The sequence below is a fragment of the Protomyctophum bolini genome (assembly GCF_963924005.1).
Source record: "Protomyctophum bolini genome assembly, chromosome: 18".
Classification (NCBI taxonomy): Eukaryota; Metazoa; Chordata; class Actinopteri; order Myctophiformes; family Myctophidae; genus Protomyctophum; species Protomyctophum bolini.
Genome location: NC_137879.1, coordinates 28,469,179 through 28,488,662, shown reverse-complemented (window position 1 = coordinate 28,488,662; position 19,484 = coordinate 28,469,179). Strand labels below are relative to the sequence as shown.

Sequence of the window (19,484 nt, the reverse complement as noted above, 5' to 3'; positions counted from 1 at the left end):
ATCCACACAGCGACATACGTAGAGCTAGCTGGTATAAAGAGCCTCTTACCTGTCATGTAGGGCATTGTGTGAGCAGGGTATTAAGTCTGTATACACTGCTAAACCTAATTCTATACAACCTCCTTAGAGCTGCAGCTGTATGTCACAGCTGAAAGGAATTGGATTGAATTGGCTATACTTCTAAGAAATATATCGTTGCTGTCGGACAGAAACCTCTCATCTCCACATTCCAACTATAACTATTATGTCCCGATCACCTTTCTTTTTTTGCTCCCGATCCGATTCCGATTTGATTGTGATTACCGATTACTGTGATTTTCCCGATGCGATGTTTATACTTTACACTTATGCCAATCGCATAGTACAATATCCCAAATCACAGACAATATCCAGTCTAATATCATGATATCGATATAATATTGATACTATAGGGTCGATTCCGATCATTTGAAAATGATGTGATTATGCTTTTGAATTTAAATACCTGAAAAGTAACCGTTTTGGACATGAGGTTTCCACCTGACCAAGGCGATATAGTCTATAGTATTGATCTGTGCGCTGTGTGTGTGTGTGTGTGCTCTACTGGCTGCTGTTGCAGAGTTTCCATGGCAACCTCCACTCTTACTCTACCTACAAAGTGCACCTCCGCCATCATCACTCCATTCCTTTGCACTTCCCCTCCCTCCCTCCCTCCCTCCTCCCCCCACACCATCACCTCCTTTTCTCTCCCTTCTCTGTGCGTCTGCCTTCATCCCTCGCTCTCAGATTTTTTGTGCCTCCCTCATCCACTTCAACCATAATATACTTCATCAACTGCATGGTGCTAACCGTTTTCCCCCTCGGCAACACATTTATTTCGTCATAAACATCCAATGCAATGGCTCTTTGAGTCACCAGTACATTTCTGGGACCTTATAAAGAACGTTAAAAATACATATATATGCTTTAGTATAGGTTATGGTTCTTGGAACTTTTTAAGAACCATTATCTCTTGTGTGTTCCGTGCATCCATCCACTCCCCTCCGATGCTCCCCATATATTGCCCTCTGGTAAATAAATGATGGTGCATTTAAGCGATGTGAGACTGCGGACCAGACAACACCAACACAGGACTCCTCCTGTCTAGCATCAGGGTGTTGAGCTCTGCAACGTCTCAGCGGCTTCGGATGTTATCACATGATTTATAATCTCCGATATATCAGCCCTTATCAACAGCATGCAATGCAGCCAGTATGGACATGTCCACATACTGGCGTTTGTTGCAAGCCATTGTCTGATGTAAGGCGTTGTCCAACTATTTAGTACTAACCATATCATATCATCATATCATTCTTAATCAGCCATGAGTTCCCTAACCTCATATCATTCTTAACCAGCCATGAGTTCCCTAACCTCATATCATTCTTAATCAGCCATGAGTTCCCTAACCTCATATCATTCTTAACCAGCCATGAGTTCCCTAACCTCATATCATTCTTAACCAGCCATGAGTTCCCTAACCTCATATCATTCTTAACCAGCCACATAAGTTCCCTAACCTCATATCATTCTTAACCAGCCACATAAGTTCCCTAACCTCATATCATTCTTAACCAGCCATGAGTTCCCTAACCTCATATCATTCTTAACCAGCCACATAAGTTCCCTAACCTCATATCATTCTTAACCAGCCACATAAGTTCCCTAACCTCATATCATTCTTAACCAGCCACATAAGTTCACTAACCTCATATCATTCATGATGCCATGTAAGTCAGTTTCACAATGTTTTAGCTTCAGCGGCAGTCATTTCACTTCTGCATTTCCTAGTCGCCTCCTCGCGGATAGGCAGTATGTGGAAATATTGCCTGCATTATATGGTCCTGATAAGAACACACTGATGATCGGTTGATAACATTGGAAGTGGGTGAACGTCTCCACTCACGGCCACGCCGCTACAGTACAGTATATAGTGTATCTACTGTACATAGTAGGAGGACCAGCCCGCTCATTAGGAGCAGCTGGGGTTTCAGTGTCTTGCTCAAGGACACTTCAACGTTAAGTCACGGTGGAACCCGACCCGGGATCGAGAAGTTTCCGATTTCCAAGCAGCCGACCTACGTCCAGAGCCACTGCCTCTCTCCCTTTCTGTCTCTCTCCCTCCAGCCTGTCTCCCTCCCTCCAGCCTGTCTCTCTCCCTCCAGCCTGTCTCCCTCCCTCCAGCCTGTCTCTCTCCCTCCAGCCTGTCTCTCTCCCTCCAGCCTGTCTCCCTCCCTCCAGCCTGTCTCTCTCCCTCCAGCCTGTCTCCCTCCCTCCAGCCTGTCTCCCTCCCTCCAGCCTGTCTCCCTCCCTCCAGCCTGTCTCTCTCCCTCCAGCCTGTCTCCCTCCCTCCAGCCTGTCTCTCTCCCTCCAGCCTGTCTTCCTCCATCCAGCCTGTCTCCCTCCCTCCAGCCTGTCTCCCTCCCTCCAGCCTGTCTCCCTCCCTCCAGCCTGTCTCCCTCCATCCAGCCTGTCTCCCTCCATCCAGCCTGTCTCCCTCCCTCCAGCCTGTCTCCCTCCATCCAGCCTGTCTCCCTCCCTCCAGCCTGTCTCCCTCCCTCCAGCCTGTCTCCCTCCCTCCAGCCTGTCTCCCTCCCCTCCGTTTCAAGCTCCTTCACTCCCACTCTCCTGCTCCCTGGACCCCTGCCCTCATCACCTCCCTCTTTATTATTTAGTTCCATCCATACCTCCTCCACTCCTTCCATCCATATACCCCTCTCTCTCTCTCTCTCTCTCTCTCTCTCTCTCACTCTCTCTCTCTCTCTCTCTCGAACTAATTGAAGAGCAGTTGACAGGCGTTTCCGTCCACAGGAACATCAATCAGTATATCTACCCTCCGCCACCACCACCACCTACGCCGTCCCTCCCCCCTGATATCTGTCCACCGGCCGCCACACTCTTCTTCTCTGCTAAAGGTTAATTGTATTCATTAAAGCTGGATGGACGGGGCGCAGATGTGAGAGAGAGGGAGAGAGAGGGAGAGAGGGAGAGAGAGAGAGAGAGAGAGAGAGAGCGAAAGAAGAGTTACTCAGATTGTTTAAGGCAATACTCAAGTATCTGCATCAGAAAACCATAAACACTAGAAATACCCAAGGTTTTCTTTTTCTTTTCTTTTTATAGCACAAGCTTGTGTTGTGAGCTTGTATATCGGTGTATCAATGTTTGTTTTTTTCTGAATAGACTGGATAGATGTTATGTTTTACATGTTTTTTCTATACATAACTGAAGCTCTCAAATGATATTGTAGTGTCAAGAGAGAGAGAGAGACAGACAGACAGAAGGCATCATCTCTAATTAAGGTCACCCTGAAGATCTTTGGCTCTGGTACTGAGGAGTGAATCCTCCACAGGCGACCGTAAGGTTAAACCTGGTACTCCTGCACCACCTGTCAGCTCTCTCTCTCTCTCTCTCTCTCTCTCTCTCTCTCTCTCTCTCTCTCTCTCAGTCAGATAGTCGGCCAGCTGTACCAGTTTACTATTATGTGGCTTATTTCTGCCTTATAATGTTTTCAGATACATATTTTAGCGTGATGATTAAGTTGAAACCGAGTTTTAGATGTAGCCAAAACACTCTAGAGGCGATCGACAACAGTTATGAGTTATGATTCATTCTACCCTGACTATAGCGACGGGACCGCGGTGGGACGTCCTAACACATAATATTTGCTTAGAATTGGACCGAATGATTTAGATCAAGAGTTATTAGCGTTTTAAGATTTTGGTCTCGACGGCTAAACAGGGGGGAGGGGGGGACATTTTCGAGCGATGTGATCGTTTTTTATATCAATAATATCCGTTGTTTTGATCTCCATCCTGGGCGCTGGGTGTTACTGATTGAATGGGCGGAGAACTTCGTCCTGTGCGCTCAGCAGGGTGTTAATGAACTGGTGGGCGTGTCCATGTATACGTCATTTTAACAAATCCTGTACACTTTAAAAAAAAAAAAAAAAAAAAAAAATCTTCCTTATATAATAATACTACCTGATGTGCATGTTTTAGGGCACTCCATCTTTAAAATAAAGAATCATCACACCACTAAAAACACACAAAGAAACAGAAACAAAACATTTAAAACACGAGCCTAGAGGTACAAACAGTGTAGCTATGAAAACAAAATGCTTTCTTAAAAAAAAAGCTATGTCGCTCTCTCTTCCTCCACTATTTCTCCTGCACGGTCTCCCTCTCTCCATTGAAAGAGAGACACAGACACCAGAGAACATGCTGTGTCTCTCTCTCTCCATTGTGTGATGAATGTGTAATGGTGCGATATAGCAGCAGCAGACAGTATAAAATGGCATTTCATAGTGAAATGGTTTGTCCTCATAAAGAGCAGCCCTGCTGAACCTGCACTTACACACAGTGCACAGTGTGTGATAGTATTAGATGTTAGGCTGCACCAGTGTTTTTACAGCCAAATGCACTTTATATTTTCAGTTTTCTTTCGCTTGTGCTGGTTGTCACACATCATACATTATATTATAAATTATGTGCAAACATGCACGTGCACGTACACGCACAGTTATTCACCTTGTTGTCCACGCCTGACCCTCCCTCCCCCCTTCTCTCCCCTTTAAAATAATTTTTCTTTCCTCACCGTGTCCCTTTCCTTTCTCACCACTCTATTGTGTCTATTGATTGCCCATCTCGGGTCAATGCCTTTTTTCTCTTTTCAAAGCATCCAAATGGAGAGGAGTAGAGACGGGCGTTTCTCCTACGCCTCTCTCACATTTTATCTCCCCTTGTTCTGTGCCACCTCGCCGGTACCGTAGTATCGTGTTCAACGAGGCATGCGGCTTGGCGTTAACGTTGTAAGAAAGACATAGCCAGCATTCTGAAGTCCTTCTGCTACTTTTCTTTTCTTTTTCTGCCTTTATTGATATAGGTTGAAAGTTATTTGACAGTTTTATGGGGAGGGAGATGGGAGGGAAGACATGCGGAAAAGGCTGTCGGGATCGGGAGTCGAACCCGCGGCACGCCGTCAGGCTGGCTCAGACAGCCTAGGTGCCCAGACGGTTGAGCTACGTAACCGTCCGGGGCGGGCAGTGGTTTTCAACGCTTTTCATGTCAAGGCTCATCATTGATCCACAGACCACCATTTGATGAGAATGATTTAGCCTCTTAGAGAACACGACTTAGAATATTTAGTCGTCGTCGGATAAGATTTTGTCCACAATTCCATGCTGTATTGATGTTGGTAAAGGTAATGCTCATCCACTCTGGCCCAGCTGCTGGACAAATGGCAATGTCTTCCTTTTGTATTGCTGTTGGTACCATGACCATCAATACAGAAATGACAATTATTCTGCATTCTCAAATTGTGTATAGACTTCTTCCAAATTAAGGAATGCAGATGTTTAACAATAACGTAAAATGAAACCAAATGGATGGCGTTGGCACGGCGACTCATTCGCCTGCCGGCTAGCGATCTGCGGTGCCTCTCGTGGCTCAAGTCCGCTTTAGACGGCTCACACATCCCATTTTAGCGGAGCCTTTTACGCCTTGGGTTTGAGAACGCCACCTCCGCATTCCTGGAGTGCGGAAATGCCAGAGAAGGCACCGGGTGACTGGAACCCCTTCCATACCACTTCCATGTCAAACGTTTGATGTTTGCCTGTTTGAACACATTGATGTCCCAAGAAGTCACATTATGCATTTTGGGGAGCGAGAGAGAGAGAGTGTTGGAAGACATTATGCATTATCAGTGATGGACGGTAACAAAGTCTACTTACGTAATTATTTGTACTTCTTATGACTTTGAGAACCAGTTGGTGCAATCTAGAACTCCTTTAAGGTCGAGCGACAGAGCGTGCAGTTACTATAGATACTGGTGGTACTTAGCGCGCGTTCCCCCGGTGTCCCAACAGGTGCTGTATTAAGCACTCTCCAGAGATTCAGCCGCCAACACCTGACAGCTGAGATGACGGGAACATTACTGTTGGCTGCAACTCCCACCACACATGTTGTGCTCTGATTAGGAGCTCCAAGCGCACACACACACACACACACACACACACACACACACACACACATACATACACACACATACACACACACACGCACACATGCGCACGCACACACACGCACACATGCGCACGCACACACACGCACACATTTCTTTATTACTATACTTGCGAGGACTTTTGGATGGTGATTTTAGGAATGCCAATTTTAACCCTAACCCTGCCGCCGAAGATGGCGTTGACGCATTGTGAGCTTATACTGTAGATCAGCTATTTTCAGTGCAAAGCAACTGTTGTATAAATCATTGTATAACTGCAACCCCAACCTCTAATCCAAACCTGAATCTTTTCCTATAATAGTAAATCTAACTCCCCAGATTTAATCTCGGATCCAAATATTGTAGCCTACTTTTTCTACACTCCATTGATATGAAAACGTTAGTTACTAGTTACTTTGTAGATCTTGATTATTACATTAAACAGTTTGTCAGCTTAAGTCAGCTTGTAGATGTGCAATTTGAAAACTTCTGCACTTTTTCTTTTTGGTTACTTCATGTACATTTTGATGCGTATACTTTTAGTCACCTACATTTTGAATCCCAGACTTGTACTTGTAACAGAGTATTTCTACATTGCAGTATTGATACCTTTACTTAAGTATAATACATTGTGAGTTACTGCAAACCAGTGGCGGTTTGAACTGCGTTTATATTTCTGTTCTTTTCCCTCCTCTTTTCTCTGATGAGAGGATATCTGGCCCTCGCTGAGTGGCCCGGTTTGATTCCAATTTAAAACGCATCAAACCGCCGCACTCATTTTCTCAGCTTGTTCCCTGGTGAAATGAATTACTCTGTGGCTTCGAGTAGACAAAAGCAACACGCTGTGTGTGTGTGTGTGTGTGTGTGTGTGTGTGTGTGTGTGTGTGTGTGAGTGTGTGTGTGTGTGTGCGTGCGCGTGTGCGCGTGTGTGTCTTGTGTAATTGAAGTGTGTACCCCCCCGCTCGTCGATGGCAGCCTGAGATGTGCTTTTTGTTTTCTTTTGTATAGACGTGAGTGACTGAGTGTGCATGCACACATTAAATACTACTACTATGAGAGAACATTTAATTGGTTTTCAGTGCCTACTGTATATTTATTTTCCCAACTCTAAGCCACTTGAACAGGTTCAGTCCATCCGACGTGCCCGTGCCCACGGCATAAGCAATCCAACCCACGGATTCAAAGGACAAGTGTACAGTACACGTCCAAGGCCACCATACGCTTCGCTCTTCGTTCACCCCCGGTCCCGGTCACTTCCTAGTTTACCGCTGCAGAAAGAATACCTCGTATCTCCTAATCCAGGGCGCTCTCCGTGGTTTTGATCTGATGGATATACTAAGCTCTTTGCATTTCTGACTTCTCACCTGCCTCTCTATCAATAATATGAACGCGAGGGATCATCATCAGCGATTATTATCGGATTCTTAGCGAGGTAAGCAAGCAAAAATATGTCTCGGATTTTTTTCCGGAACCGAAGGGCGGGGGGGGGGGGTTTACAGAGTAAAAGCGGCCATGTCTTCCCTGCACCCCAAGCTTCTATTTTGAAGGAATCCCGGCGCTGATTGTGTTAAACCTGGTGTCAACATGTTGGGCTTGTCATTATATACAGAAAGCAACAGAAGGAATGTTGAACAAATCGCAAGTTCAATGTTCAAATATCCGTATAGTGGCCGTGGTTTTCTGGTTCCACTGAAAAAATGGCCCATTATTTTTTTCCCATAGAGAATTACAAGAATACCTTTATTTTATTTTAAGCCTATAGAATCAAGCCATCCAGGATCCTGGTGAATCATGCCCACAAAACATTGGATTCTATGAAAAAGGAGAAGTCCTTAACGCTATATGGACCAGAGCTATAGGATTGTTGCTATATCTTCCAAGCCATAGTTGTTGCTACAGTACAGTATGTACAGCATGCAATTAAGTATTGCTTCTGTAGGAGACGAGACGCGCCATTGGCTGAGACGGGCCGTCACGTGGTTAGTGAGCACGACACTGTGTTCAGCTGGTCCAGCACGAGGTGGTGTATGTTGGAGGTATACATAGGGTGGCCGAGGCTCAAGCCAACTTCACAACGTTCGGCACGGCGACTTGCTTGCTTAAGCTCGCACGGCGGTGCCACACGTGGCTCAAGTTCGCTTGAGACGGCACACTTCTGTCACGGTGAAAAACGACATTATCGATACTGTCGGACAGAAACCTATTATCTCCATAATGTGTAACTTTTTAAGTTTAAATTATGTGATCATATTACAGCGTCACTCAAAAGTTGCTGTTTTTGAATTTGAATCCTGAAAAGTAACAGTTTTGGACATTATGAGGTTTCCACCCGACATACAGTACACACACACACACACACACACACACCAGTGCAAAGTGTGTGCACCGCTGCCCCCACATGGCGCCGAGGTGATGCTGCAGTCTCAGTGCCGAGTGTCACAAGTCAAGGTCACACGAGTGCTGTTTGAATTAGAAAGATATTCAGGCAGGGGTTAAGATTAGACATCTAGAGTGGGAATTATACCTGATTTATCATTTTGAGCTTGTACTGTAGATTTCTGACGTTTGGTTTAAAAAGTATAGCCTATACTTTACTAATCCATACGCATGGGGTGTGTGCGTGCAGGTGCGTGTGTTTGCCTTCTGTTAACCAAACATAATAAAATCACTCTGAAGTCCTCTGTGTCCTTGGTCTTCTATGTCTATGTGATGCTCATCTGGTGTGTGCGGCATCATGTATCTGTGAGTACATGCATAATTGAATGTGCGTGCTTGTGTGTGTGCGTACGTGCGTGCAAAGCCGTGCATGCATTTGCACACTGTGCGCATGTATCTACATACCAGATATGTATACCAACATGTGTGCATGTTTGACTTATATAGGGTATGCTTGTGTGGACAGTATATATACCACGGTGTACACGTGTATTTAAAGATATTTTGCTGCCGACTGCATGAATCAGTATAGCAGCATATTTAATTAATGGTCGGAGTTCCTTGAGCTGACAATGCAGTCATAGCTTGTGTGTGTGTGTGTGTGTGTGCGTGCGTGCGTGCTATATTACTATACATTTTCCTGGTCCTCCTCACAAGATAAATAAATGGTACAAGCGCACAGATCCACTATGTTCCACTTTAGCTCAAGAGTTAAAAACTGTATAAACAACATTGTAAATATTACATGTTGTGAGTGTTTTATTTTGTAGTAATATTTCTAGTGTTTCCTGTTCACCTTCTAGATGTTGCCTGTCTTTTTCAACAATCATTTGATTGTTGTCCTTCTTCACCTGTGTCCTGTTAGTATCTTAGCCAATCGGCTGTTAATTACCATTTTGTGTTCACCTGTGTCCGGTTAAACTCACAGTTCTTTCTGTGCTCTGCTAGTTTATAAACATTACCATGATGTAACAGTTTTCTGCCTTCTATGTACCACCTTGTAACTTGCTCTTCTCCTATATTGTCTCACTGCAGTGTTTATGTCCTTTTTACAAGGCTCTTGTACTACTTCAGTTTATGTGGACATAAATCCATGTTTCCAATGTGTTTGGCAGGTATCTGATCCCCTCACTGGACCGCTCTCATGCTGGCTTCTATCGCTGCATCGTCAGGAACAGAGTGGGAGCTCTGCTGCAGAGGAGAACCGAGGTCCAAGTGGCCTGTGAGTTAGCACGCACACACACCCACGCACCCACACACACACCGTCACGCCGTCTCGCTCCGGTGACCTGTGTGTCACCACAACACCATGCAGCGGTATCCAGAAAAAGGTCAGGGCCCCCCCCCCCCCGGCTCCAAAACCCATCGCCTGCTCAACAATGCACCGCAGCCACATATGTACCCTTTCAACGCGGCAGGATGTGTTCGAACTCACGATCCCGACTCTCTCTCTCTCTCTCTCTCTCTCTCTCTCTCCGCCCCCGGAAAAAAACCAAAACACGACAGATGTTGTTGACAATGGAGGCGAGAGGGAAAGAAAATAAGCGGGGCGGTCACATCGGAATGGAGGTAACGTTAAAATAAATAAATAACTAAATACCACGCAGCCACGGCGACGCAATCAATCTAATGAGAGCGCTGAGTGACGACAGCTGTCGGGGTGGATGGCGCCCCCCCCCCATCCTCCCAACCACCCCCCACACCCCCACCCCCGAGTGAGACGCGGGTGGAACTTTCACCCCGCCAGCATCTGGCGCTATAGCTCCCTCGTCGGTGCTCAGCGCACAAACGTTGAACAATCCGCTCGCACGCCACGTTGTTTACTTTGCCAGGCGGCGGTGTGATGGTGGGCGCAATAAAGGCTGGATTAATGGAGGAGGATACGATTGTCACTAGGAGTGACACGGAAGGACGAGGTGATCACAAGGCGCTACTTATAGTTTCTCACACTTTTTTCCAGTGTCAGGAACAGTGGTGGGGAAAAAAATACTCCAATTCTTTGCTAAAGTAAAAGTATCAATGCTGCAATGTAGAAATACTTCATGAATAATCTACACTTTAAATCAGTTTATATCAATCCCAGGTGCGTTGCAGTGATCCGGCGTCTCTTTAGCTGAGCTCGGGAAGGGGAGCGCTTGATTTCGTTACGAACCCTGGCCGTGCGGGCGTCTTAAGCACTGCGCCGCGCTCACAGGACCGTGTCTGAGAGCGTTGGAGACACTCTGCTGGGCGCCTTGTCTCACCACGCCTCTCAGACATTAATACAATGCAAGGCAACCTGAGAACTCTTGTGGCTCATTGCTTTAATACGCATTGTATTGTGATGCGTTGGGGGCTCGTGGGTCGGCCATTTTCAAGAGAGACACACAGAGAGACACAGAGAGACACAGAGAGTGAGTCACAGCTCTCTCAGAGACGCAGGCGGGGGGAAAACACGGCGAGGAATTAGAGAGATGGTTTTGGGGGTGTGGGTGTGAGGGGGAGGGGGAGGGGGGGTTCGGTACCTTCAGGTCGTCCAAACCACAGATCAAAGTCGAGGGATTTGCACACTTCCAGGATTTTCGTTCCGACTATAAGAAGCACAGCTCCGCCGCAAAGCCAGATTACCTTTTATTCTCTTTGAAAAGAGGAGGGGGTAGAGAGAGAGAGGGAGAGAGAGAGAAAGATTGCCATCGACCACTATCTAGATGATGCTCCAACATCCCCATTTCAAAGCCCCCCCCCCCCCAAACACACACACACCCCTGCCCCCGACCCCCCTCGGTTCGGAGCGTGTTCCACATACACTGATTATTTCCAAAGTGAGTGTGTGTTGTGAATTAATTGGACGTTTGATGTAATATTCCAGTTATTTTGTGCCTTGTCTCCTTCCATGAGCGGCGTCTCTGAGGCGTCTGAATAGACCCACAACCCCCCACCCACTCCCCCACCCCCAACCCCACCTCACCCCACCTCATAACAAAGTTAACTTCCACTTTTCGAGGCGTGTGCGGGAACGTGCCGCGCGGCCGCACAGAGACCCCCGGTTGACTGGCAGCGTGTCATAATGGCCGTTGGCGCACCGGGGCAGAGTGGCGAGCCGGGGCGGGCGGGCGGCCAGTGTTGGTGTGAGAGAGCCACGATAATGAGACACGGGAGGGCGAGGAAATGGAAATGATCAGACCCTGTTAGGAGCTGATGGAATACCACCACCGCCGCCGTCATCGTCAGCCACAAAACCTCCTATCTCTATGTTTTTTTCGTCATTTAACGCCTTACTTCACAACGTTTCAAGCAAATGTAGTGAAAATAGCCGATCTACAAGCCAACGTGGATTGTCTATTTTCACTATTTCTGCCTGGCAACATTTCCGTTCCGTTTCCTGAAAAGTAAAAGTAAAGTAAAAATGTTTTTTTGGTTTTTATGGAACGAGGTTTCCAGCCCTTAGTGATGATGTTACCGGAGACAGAATGGTCCGGTCATCTCGCAGCGTTTACCTCCGCACTCGTCTCCAGGGAGAGGGATGGAGCGAGCGCAATCGGCACGGCGTGTATAAGTCGCCACCCTCTCTCTCTCTCTCTCTCTCTCTCTCTCTCTCTGCATGGCCGGTATGTCACCCAAGGTGAGTTATTACATCTCACACATATGCTCGCCATCCCTTGACCGCCCACCCCGCAAACCACGAAACCATGGCAACCGCTCGGAAGCTGCCCCGCCAAAGGGGACGGGGGACGGGGGAGGCGGGAGAGCTGTGGACAAAAGTGTCCATTCTTTTGAGAACGGGGTTAAAAATCTGTGGCTAAAACCCCCGAATTATAAAGCTCACATCGAGTCACGCCCCTCACAACGAGCTTGTAGATTGGCTATGTTTTGCCGCGTGACACTAGCCTACGGAGTATAAACTGGGTTTAAATGTTCGCCTTGCGTTTCACCTTCTCTCAGGAAAGGAAACATTATCTCTCTCTCAGTTCAATTCCGTTTAAAGAGGCTTCATTGGCAGGGGGAAAAAATACATTTACATTGCCAAAGCAAACGTGAAGTGAAACAATCAAAAGAAAGAAATGTATCTCAGTGTCTCTCTCTCTCTCTCTCTCTCCCCCATGCTTTTACCTTCTAGTCATGGGCAGTTTCGAGGAGGGCGAGCGCTCCCAGTCTGTGTCACAGGGAGAGGGCGCTGTGGTGCCCGCCCCGCGCATCCGCAGCTTCCCCCAGCCCCAGGTCACCTGGTACCGAGACAGACGCAAGATCCCGCCCAGCAGCCGCATGTGAGTCTGACGTTTTCCTTCTGTTTAAAGAGCGCTGTTACATCTGGACTTTGTGTTAGTAATGTATGTAGGCTATGTGCACAGTATGAGCAACTAATTACACCAATTTCAGAGACAGGTTGCCAACTGCCCCTTGAAATAAGGAATGGTCCCTTAGTTGGAAACTAAAAGGCGTGTCCCCTATTGAACTGATAACACACGTTCTTTGCTCCTTAGTTTTGGGAATCAATCAAAAAGACACACATCTTAGTTCAAACAGCTCATATACATATATTATATAAAACATAATAGGATTATAGGTTGTAAACCACTTAAACCCTGTAGACAACTAACAGGACCTGTGTTGTCTCTGTACGTGGATTGCTTTTTCTCTGTCTACACCAAATAAATAAGTAAGTAAGTCAGAGAGACTTATTGTCGGTATCAGCCGGGGTGTGGGAGTCTCCCCGTTTCAATGCACTACACCTCTGGTAGATGGATTGCTGAGGTGGAGCGCAACACCTACCATCATCTCCCAGTATCTAGTACTTACCGCACGGCATCAAACCGTGCTCCTCATATGCTGAGTTGGGGGTGCCCGGGATCGAACCCATGACCTTGCAGTCGAAAGGCGAGTGCTCTACCGACTCTTTACCAAAAATAGCCGATTTACAAGCTTGTACATCTTGCACTCTCTTTTCTCTTAAATCATTATTCTGTTGTACTACTGAATCTGAGAAGCGTGGACAGAGTGGCGCTGGCTGATGACGTACTGTATCAGCAACAACGTGGCTACGTAACCGGTGGCGTTAGGAGATACAAGTCTGCTGCCCGCTGGCCAGACTGAGTAGCGAGGGACAAAACAAATCACGGAACGCAGCGAATCAGGCTGGAACCCAGGCTACAATGTACCTTAGTGTAACAATAAAGTACAACCTTGAACCTTGAACATCGGCTGTTTCTGGCTAATGTTCTAACCAGAATATGGATGCTGGTGTCCCTTATTTGAAATGTTCCGGTATATTCAGTTCAGTTGTCAACCCTAATTGCTGTCCATACTTGGGTTTGTTCTGGTCGCCCGTGGGTTGTTGTTTAAATGCGTGTCAATCTTTTCGCTCACACACTTAACTCTGTTTTCCTTAGTTTCGTCCCGACGCTTCGGTTTCACCGTGTCTGTTGTTGTTCTCATTGTAATTGGTCTAATCTGAATGGAGTGCTAATCATTCGGGGCTTCTCCACCGGCCTTCACCACAAAGCGCTTCTGGCACCGTGGGAAATTAGATGGGCTTTCTGACCGACGCTTGTTTATTGGTATTTTTACGAAAATGAAAAAGCCGGGAGAGAAATGTATAGATTGTCATGCATCAACACGCAGCGGACTATCTGTCACCAATTGGTGTAAAGCAGTGGTTCCCAAAGTGGGGTCCGGGGACCCCAAGGGGTCCTTCAGAGAGTTCCAGGGCGTCCCCAGCTAAATGATAAATGGACCCTTATGGGTCTGTAACTCAGAGAGTGTACAAATAGAACGAAATGGACCCTAACGGGTGCATTTGGTTCCATTTACACTCTCAGAGTTAAATTAACTTTGATTTTACAATATACATTGGCATCCCACCGTCCCAGAGATAGAAATGAAATGAGGGACCGTAGCCTAATTCAGGTCAAACCAGGGGCCTTGAAATTAAAATGGTTGAAAATCACTGCTAGAGCCGTGAAAACCTTCTCTTTACGGGGGTCCTTGCCATATATTTTCAAATGCGGGTCCGCAGGCTAATGATTATAATTCTGGGGGTCCTTGACATGAAAAGGTTTGGGAACCCCTGGTGTAAAGTAACTAAGTACATTTACTCAAGTAGTGTGCAATTCTGAGGTACTTTTACTGTACTTGAGTGTCCACAACCAACCACAGCAGTGATTTGCTACGCAATGTAGCTTGTAACGTTATATCCATTGCAAGCCATTGCCTTGAAAATCATTGGTATAGACTGGGCTTTTACTGCTGTACATCTCAGAGGCAAGTTACTTTACTCTGTTTAGATTATTATTATTATTACAAAACATATTAACCACTTATACCCTGATTCATACGCATTCTGAGCTTGTAGATATTCTATTTACTCAAGTAAACGTTTGAATACAGAACTTTTAATTGTAACAGACTATAGGCCTATATGTTTGTACTGTGGTAGGCTACTGTGCTACTTTTACTGAAGTAAAAAATAAGAAAGAAATCATCAATCGTACATACAAATAGATACAAGATTTCTGCCGACATGGACATTCAGTGCATGTATTGCATGCACGCCCTGGTGCATGCAAGCCCATCTGATGGCGTTGGCATTTTGCTCACATGGGAGAGGTGACCTTGCCCTGAGAGGTTTGAGAGAGTGCCGTTTCCTTATCAGCTACTTATCACCTGTAATCACTGCTGGACACACACTGACAATGACACGCAATGACACACAGCCTGGCTCCTGTCATGGTGCTCTGATAGGCCCGCATGCACGGGAAGTGTGCGCGCACTGCACACACACACATACACATGCGCATGCATGCGTGCATGCCTTATATATCAATATATGAGGACATAATCTCCCCAGGGATTTTTCTTTTCTGTGCAGATTTGTCACCTTCCCCGCCCGGCTTCCCTCCCCCGAACGTGGGCCAAATTGTGTTTGTATAGACACAATTGTTATGGTTTTGGACATACAAGGTTTCCACCCGACTGTATATCTGCAGGATTACTCTGTGGTGTGATGTTGTTTCCTCCATTACAAATAATACTGATATTTGAAGATCAATGGTTTGAAAGTGTTCTGTCAAAAAGCCAAGATTTAACCCACTGCCTCCTAGTTATTTCGAGTTATTCAGCTTTTTAGTCTGCCTGTATAAAAGGAGGTGGACGGCAGAACGGTTGCGCAATCCGGTCTAGGTTCGCTAAAGAAGGAAAGGCCAAGCCAAAATAATAATAAAGAAAAAAGAAATCAGCGATCCGGTTTGATATCAATGATAAAGCTTATCAGACGGAACATTAAGCCAGAAGCAGTTGCTGGTTGGATTCCTTTTGACGGAACGTTCCGCCAGGAGCCGTAAAGGTCCATATCAACCAAAGTGTTGGCCCTATCCCATCCAGAAGTCACAGTTCTTTGGTTTGCACAGAGCAGGTTTTTCTTCCTTTGGCCGTTCAGGTTGATTGTTGTGGAATGTAACTAAGTACATAATGCATGTACTCAGGGGTGAGCTGACGGTAGGGCTGTCTGGGGTGCCACCCTGGTCGTTTGGAGATGCACGCAAGCCCGCACAGACATTCACAGTCGGGGTCACAGGCGGCTCACAGCTTGAAACAATAGGAGTGACTGACCTTGGATGCATTATCAATGGTGACGGTCCATCCATTGTGTCAACCTGCTAAGTAGCCTACTGTATGTAGGTGTTCTGTCTGAAGCACTCTAAAGAGTAGGCTAACAGTGGCTGATGGATTCATGAACTAATTCAATTTCAGAGGTGACGTTTGCAAGGTAAATGCATAATTATACTATATTGTGGTTTAATAAATAGGTCTACATTTAGGCTATTTAAATCGGTGATTGCTCACGAGCGCGTGCACGTGCACTAGTTAAAAATCCACAGCATATCCCTGCATGTACTCAAGCACTGTACTTTGAGTTTTCCTTTTTTCTTTTTCTTTATGGGGTGTTTCCACTAGTTTTCAATACTTTACTTCTACTCCATTACACCTCAGAGGCAAATATTGTATGTTTTACTACACTAGTACACTTCTAAAACATTAACCACTGGCTATTTGAAAATAGCCTACAATACAGCTGATCTACAAGCTCAACGCGTCGCTTTGTGAGCTATTTTCAAAGGATTTCTATATGTTTTATATTAGAAATCCCTAACCATTACTTTAGTGCACTTTGGGGTATTGTCGTATTGTGCCTGTGGCCGTTGAGGTTGATCGTTTTCAAGACGATCCCTGAGGAAAACAGAACTGGGTGAAGTGAAAAAGCCAATCCCATTCTCCTTTTGTACTGTTCAAATTATGACTTAAGAGAAGTTACTGTTCCATGAAATCGTTCAACAGAAAAACCCTGACACATTCCGCCTTTCAGATGAGCAAACACTGTAATACTTGTTTCATTTGGATGTCTTTAAGTTCTGCTGGCTTTATCTCCAAAGGTCTGGAAAACAAAGGCAAAAGAAGTCTGTTTAATTAGTATTTGTTTAGATTTTTTTGACAGCATTTGTCAGTGACTGTCTTAGTAGTCCTTCACTGCTCAGTGACAGTCTTAAGACGTGAAGACGAAAGAGAATGCTCCGGTTGTTCATTTCTTTTCTGTGGTGTTTGACAGTGAGTTCTCAGCTTGTTCGAACTGATGGTGTCATATAAGCCGGCTGGGAATACATGAATGTAGTGCGGCACTCAAGTAAATGTGCTTTGTTACAGTCCACCACTGTAAATTAACAAACAGAGAAACTAATAAATACAAAAATAAGTAAGTAAACAAATGAACAAACCTGTAGTAGTACTTTCACCCCTGGGTCAAATCCGACGACTACTAAATCCGAAAACTATGCTCAAATCTAACCTTATTCCTAAACTTAACCTCTGTGAAACTACATGCCTAACCCTAAACATAGCCCCAGTAAAAACTAATACAAGAACCGCTGGTGACAAGTGTGTTTGGGGCGAACGTTTCAGCTAGTCTAAGGGGTGAAATAGTGTGATCAAAAGCCCTCCCTCCCTCCCCCTCAGAGCACCTCTCCAGCCCGCAGCGAATGTGCAAACTGCAATTTATCTGCAAATGTTGTTTACGGCGCATTCAGCTCTCTGATTATACAGCACATTAAGTCTCCCAAATAACACAACAAATCAACGATGGGGTCCTTTCAATTGCATTCCCCCATTCAATAAGGGAAGAATAATAACTATTAGGAGCTAAATAAGTGTGCTGTACGGCCGTGTGCGGCTGTGCGCCCCCCCCCGGGGCCTACGTTATAGTGCATATGGAGGGAGATTAGTAGCCGGGGTGAAGCCATGCGCACTGGAAGCCTCCGAACTGAAGATGTACTGGCTGTGTTCACGCAATAGACTGAGGAATTAGTATTTTGTGGCTGTCGGGCAGAAAGCGCTTATCTCCACATTTTTTTCTTTTTTTGGAAATTAATACTTTGTCGTCCTACAGTATCGCACAATAGTGATAAAACATATCTACCAGCTGTTTTCACCTTGTAGATTTTTTTGCTATTTTGGAATTTGAATCCTGAAAAGTAACCGTTTTGGACGTATGAGGTTTCCATCCGACAGAAACGATTTCCAGGTTTTGAAGACCACACAAGCTGCTTAATTTCAGTCGAGTGTGTAACCGGCACATGACACGATTAAACTGAGCTTTGAAGCTGTTGATTAATGAACATTTTAATTACGGTAGCCTACCTCAGGAAAGGAGCACGGATAAACAAACGCATCTGAATTGCGCCAACGGTTTGTGAATTACTCAGCAGGCAGCGTACAGTGAAGTATGTAACTTTACCCTGTGTTTACCTAACAAAACAAAACAGTATACATAATTTGACCTACAGTATCATTTCCCTCTATACAAGTAGTCATCAGCCTGTTTTTCCTGTAGAAAAACACTGCCCTCTCGCTGTACTTTGGTGTTTTCGCCGTTTTTGTCCAAAACTTTTTTCTTCAAGATTTGTGTTTTGAGCTTGTGAATCTGTTATTTTGTTTTGATGCCTTTGTGTGATGCTGTAGTATGATAGGGCGTACAATTATTATGAAAAAACCACATTATACCTAGAGATACCTCGCTGCGCTCATAATGACCATATAATAGCATATGTGACGTCACGTCACACGGATTTCTTTGATTGTTTGAATACTTGGAATGGAAACGAAATGGAAATGGAAACAGCCTTGGCCGTGGCTCAGTGGTCCAGTCACCTTGGCGGGCAATCCAGTCTGGCAGTGTGCTGTGGGTTCGACTCCCGATCCTGACGGCCTTTACTGCATGTCACTCCCCCATCTCAGCCTACTGTCTGTCCCTCCATAAAAAAGTATAAAATACAGTCAGACATTCAGGGTGAAAGGACAACACTAAAAAGTTATGTGCACTTGTTCCCATTGTGGTCCTACAGTATGTATCAAACTTCGGAGGAACTACAAGGCAGATATCGCCTCTGTCATGTCACAGCAAGGACATTTTCCAAGGTTATATCCCTCTCTCTCTCTCCCTCTCTCTCTCCCCCCTCCTCTCTCTCTCTCTCTCTCCCCCCCCCCCCCCCCCCCCTCTCTCTCTCTCTCTCTCTCTCTCTCCCTCTCCCTCTCCCTCTCCCTCTCTCAGACTTTGATGTCTGTGCAGAAGAAGCGATGCCGGTGGCACAAATCAAATTCAATTAAATGATTTTCGATTAAAAAAAAAGAAAGGAAAAGAAAAAAAAGAGGGCGGGAGGGAGGGCTGTTACATCGAGGACACTCATTTGCATACGGTGACCTTGACAACGTGCGCGGAATTAGGTGGGCTCGCGACCACGATGGCGGGAGGCAAGGACGAAAAGTATTAGTGGGAAGGGATGTACGTACGCAGTGGGACGTCTGTAATGGAGAATGACAGAGAGAGAGAGAGAGGGGGGAGAGAGAGAGAGAGAGAACACAATACTTTATTGGCAGTTTAAAACAAATCACAACAATGCCACCATTTAGAAAATGTCAAAATGGATTATACACTAAAGAAGCCGATGCTTGTTTCCATTACGGTCCACCTTGAGACATTTAGAACAACAAAACTGTGCAAACAACCATGA

At 45.6% G+C, this 19,484-nt stretch overlaps 1 protein-coding gene across 8 annotated transcripts in view; it reads left to right on the top strand.

Moving 5' to 3' along the window:
• Positions 1–19,484, top strand: part of LOC308333283 (protein sidekick-2-like) — a 454,209-nt gene that overhangs the window by 309,215 nt on the left and 125,510 nt on the right. For all 8 annotated transcript variants that reach the window (XM_080789577.1, XM_080789573.1, XM_080789576.1 and 5 more), the window contains exons 3-4: positions 9,567–9,673; positions 12,548–12,695. In XM_080789577.1, coding sequence (XP_080645703.1) covers positions 9,567–9,673; positions 12,548–12,695 — 255 coding nt within the window. The remainder of the gene's footprint in view (positions 1–9,566; positions 9,674–12,547; positions 12,696–19,484) is intronic.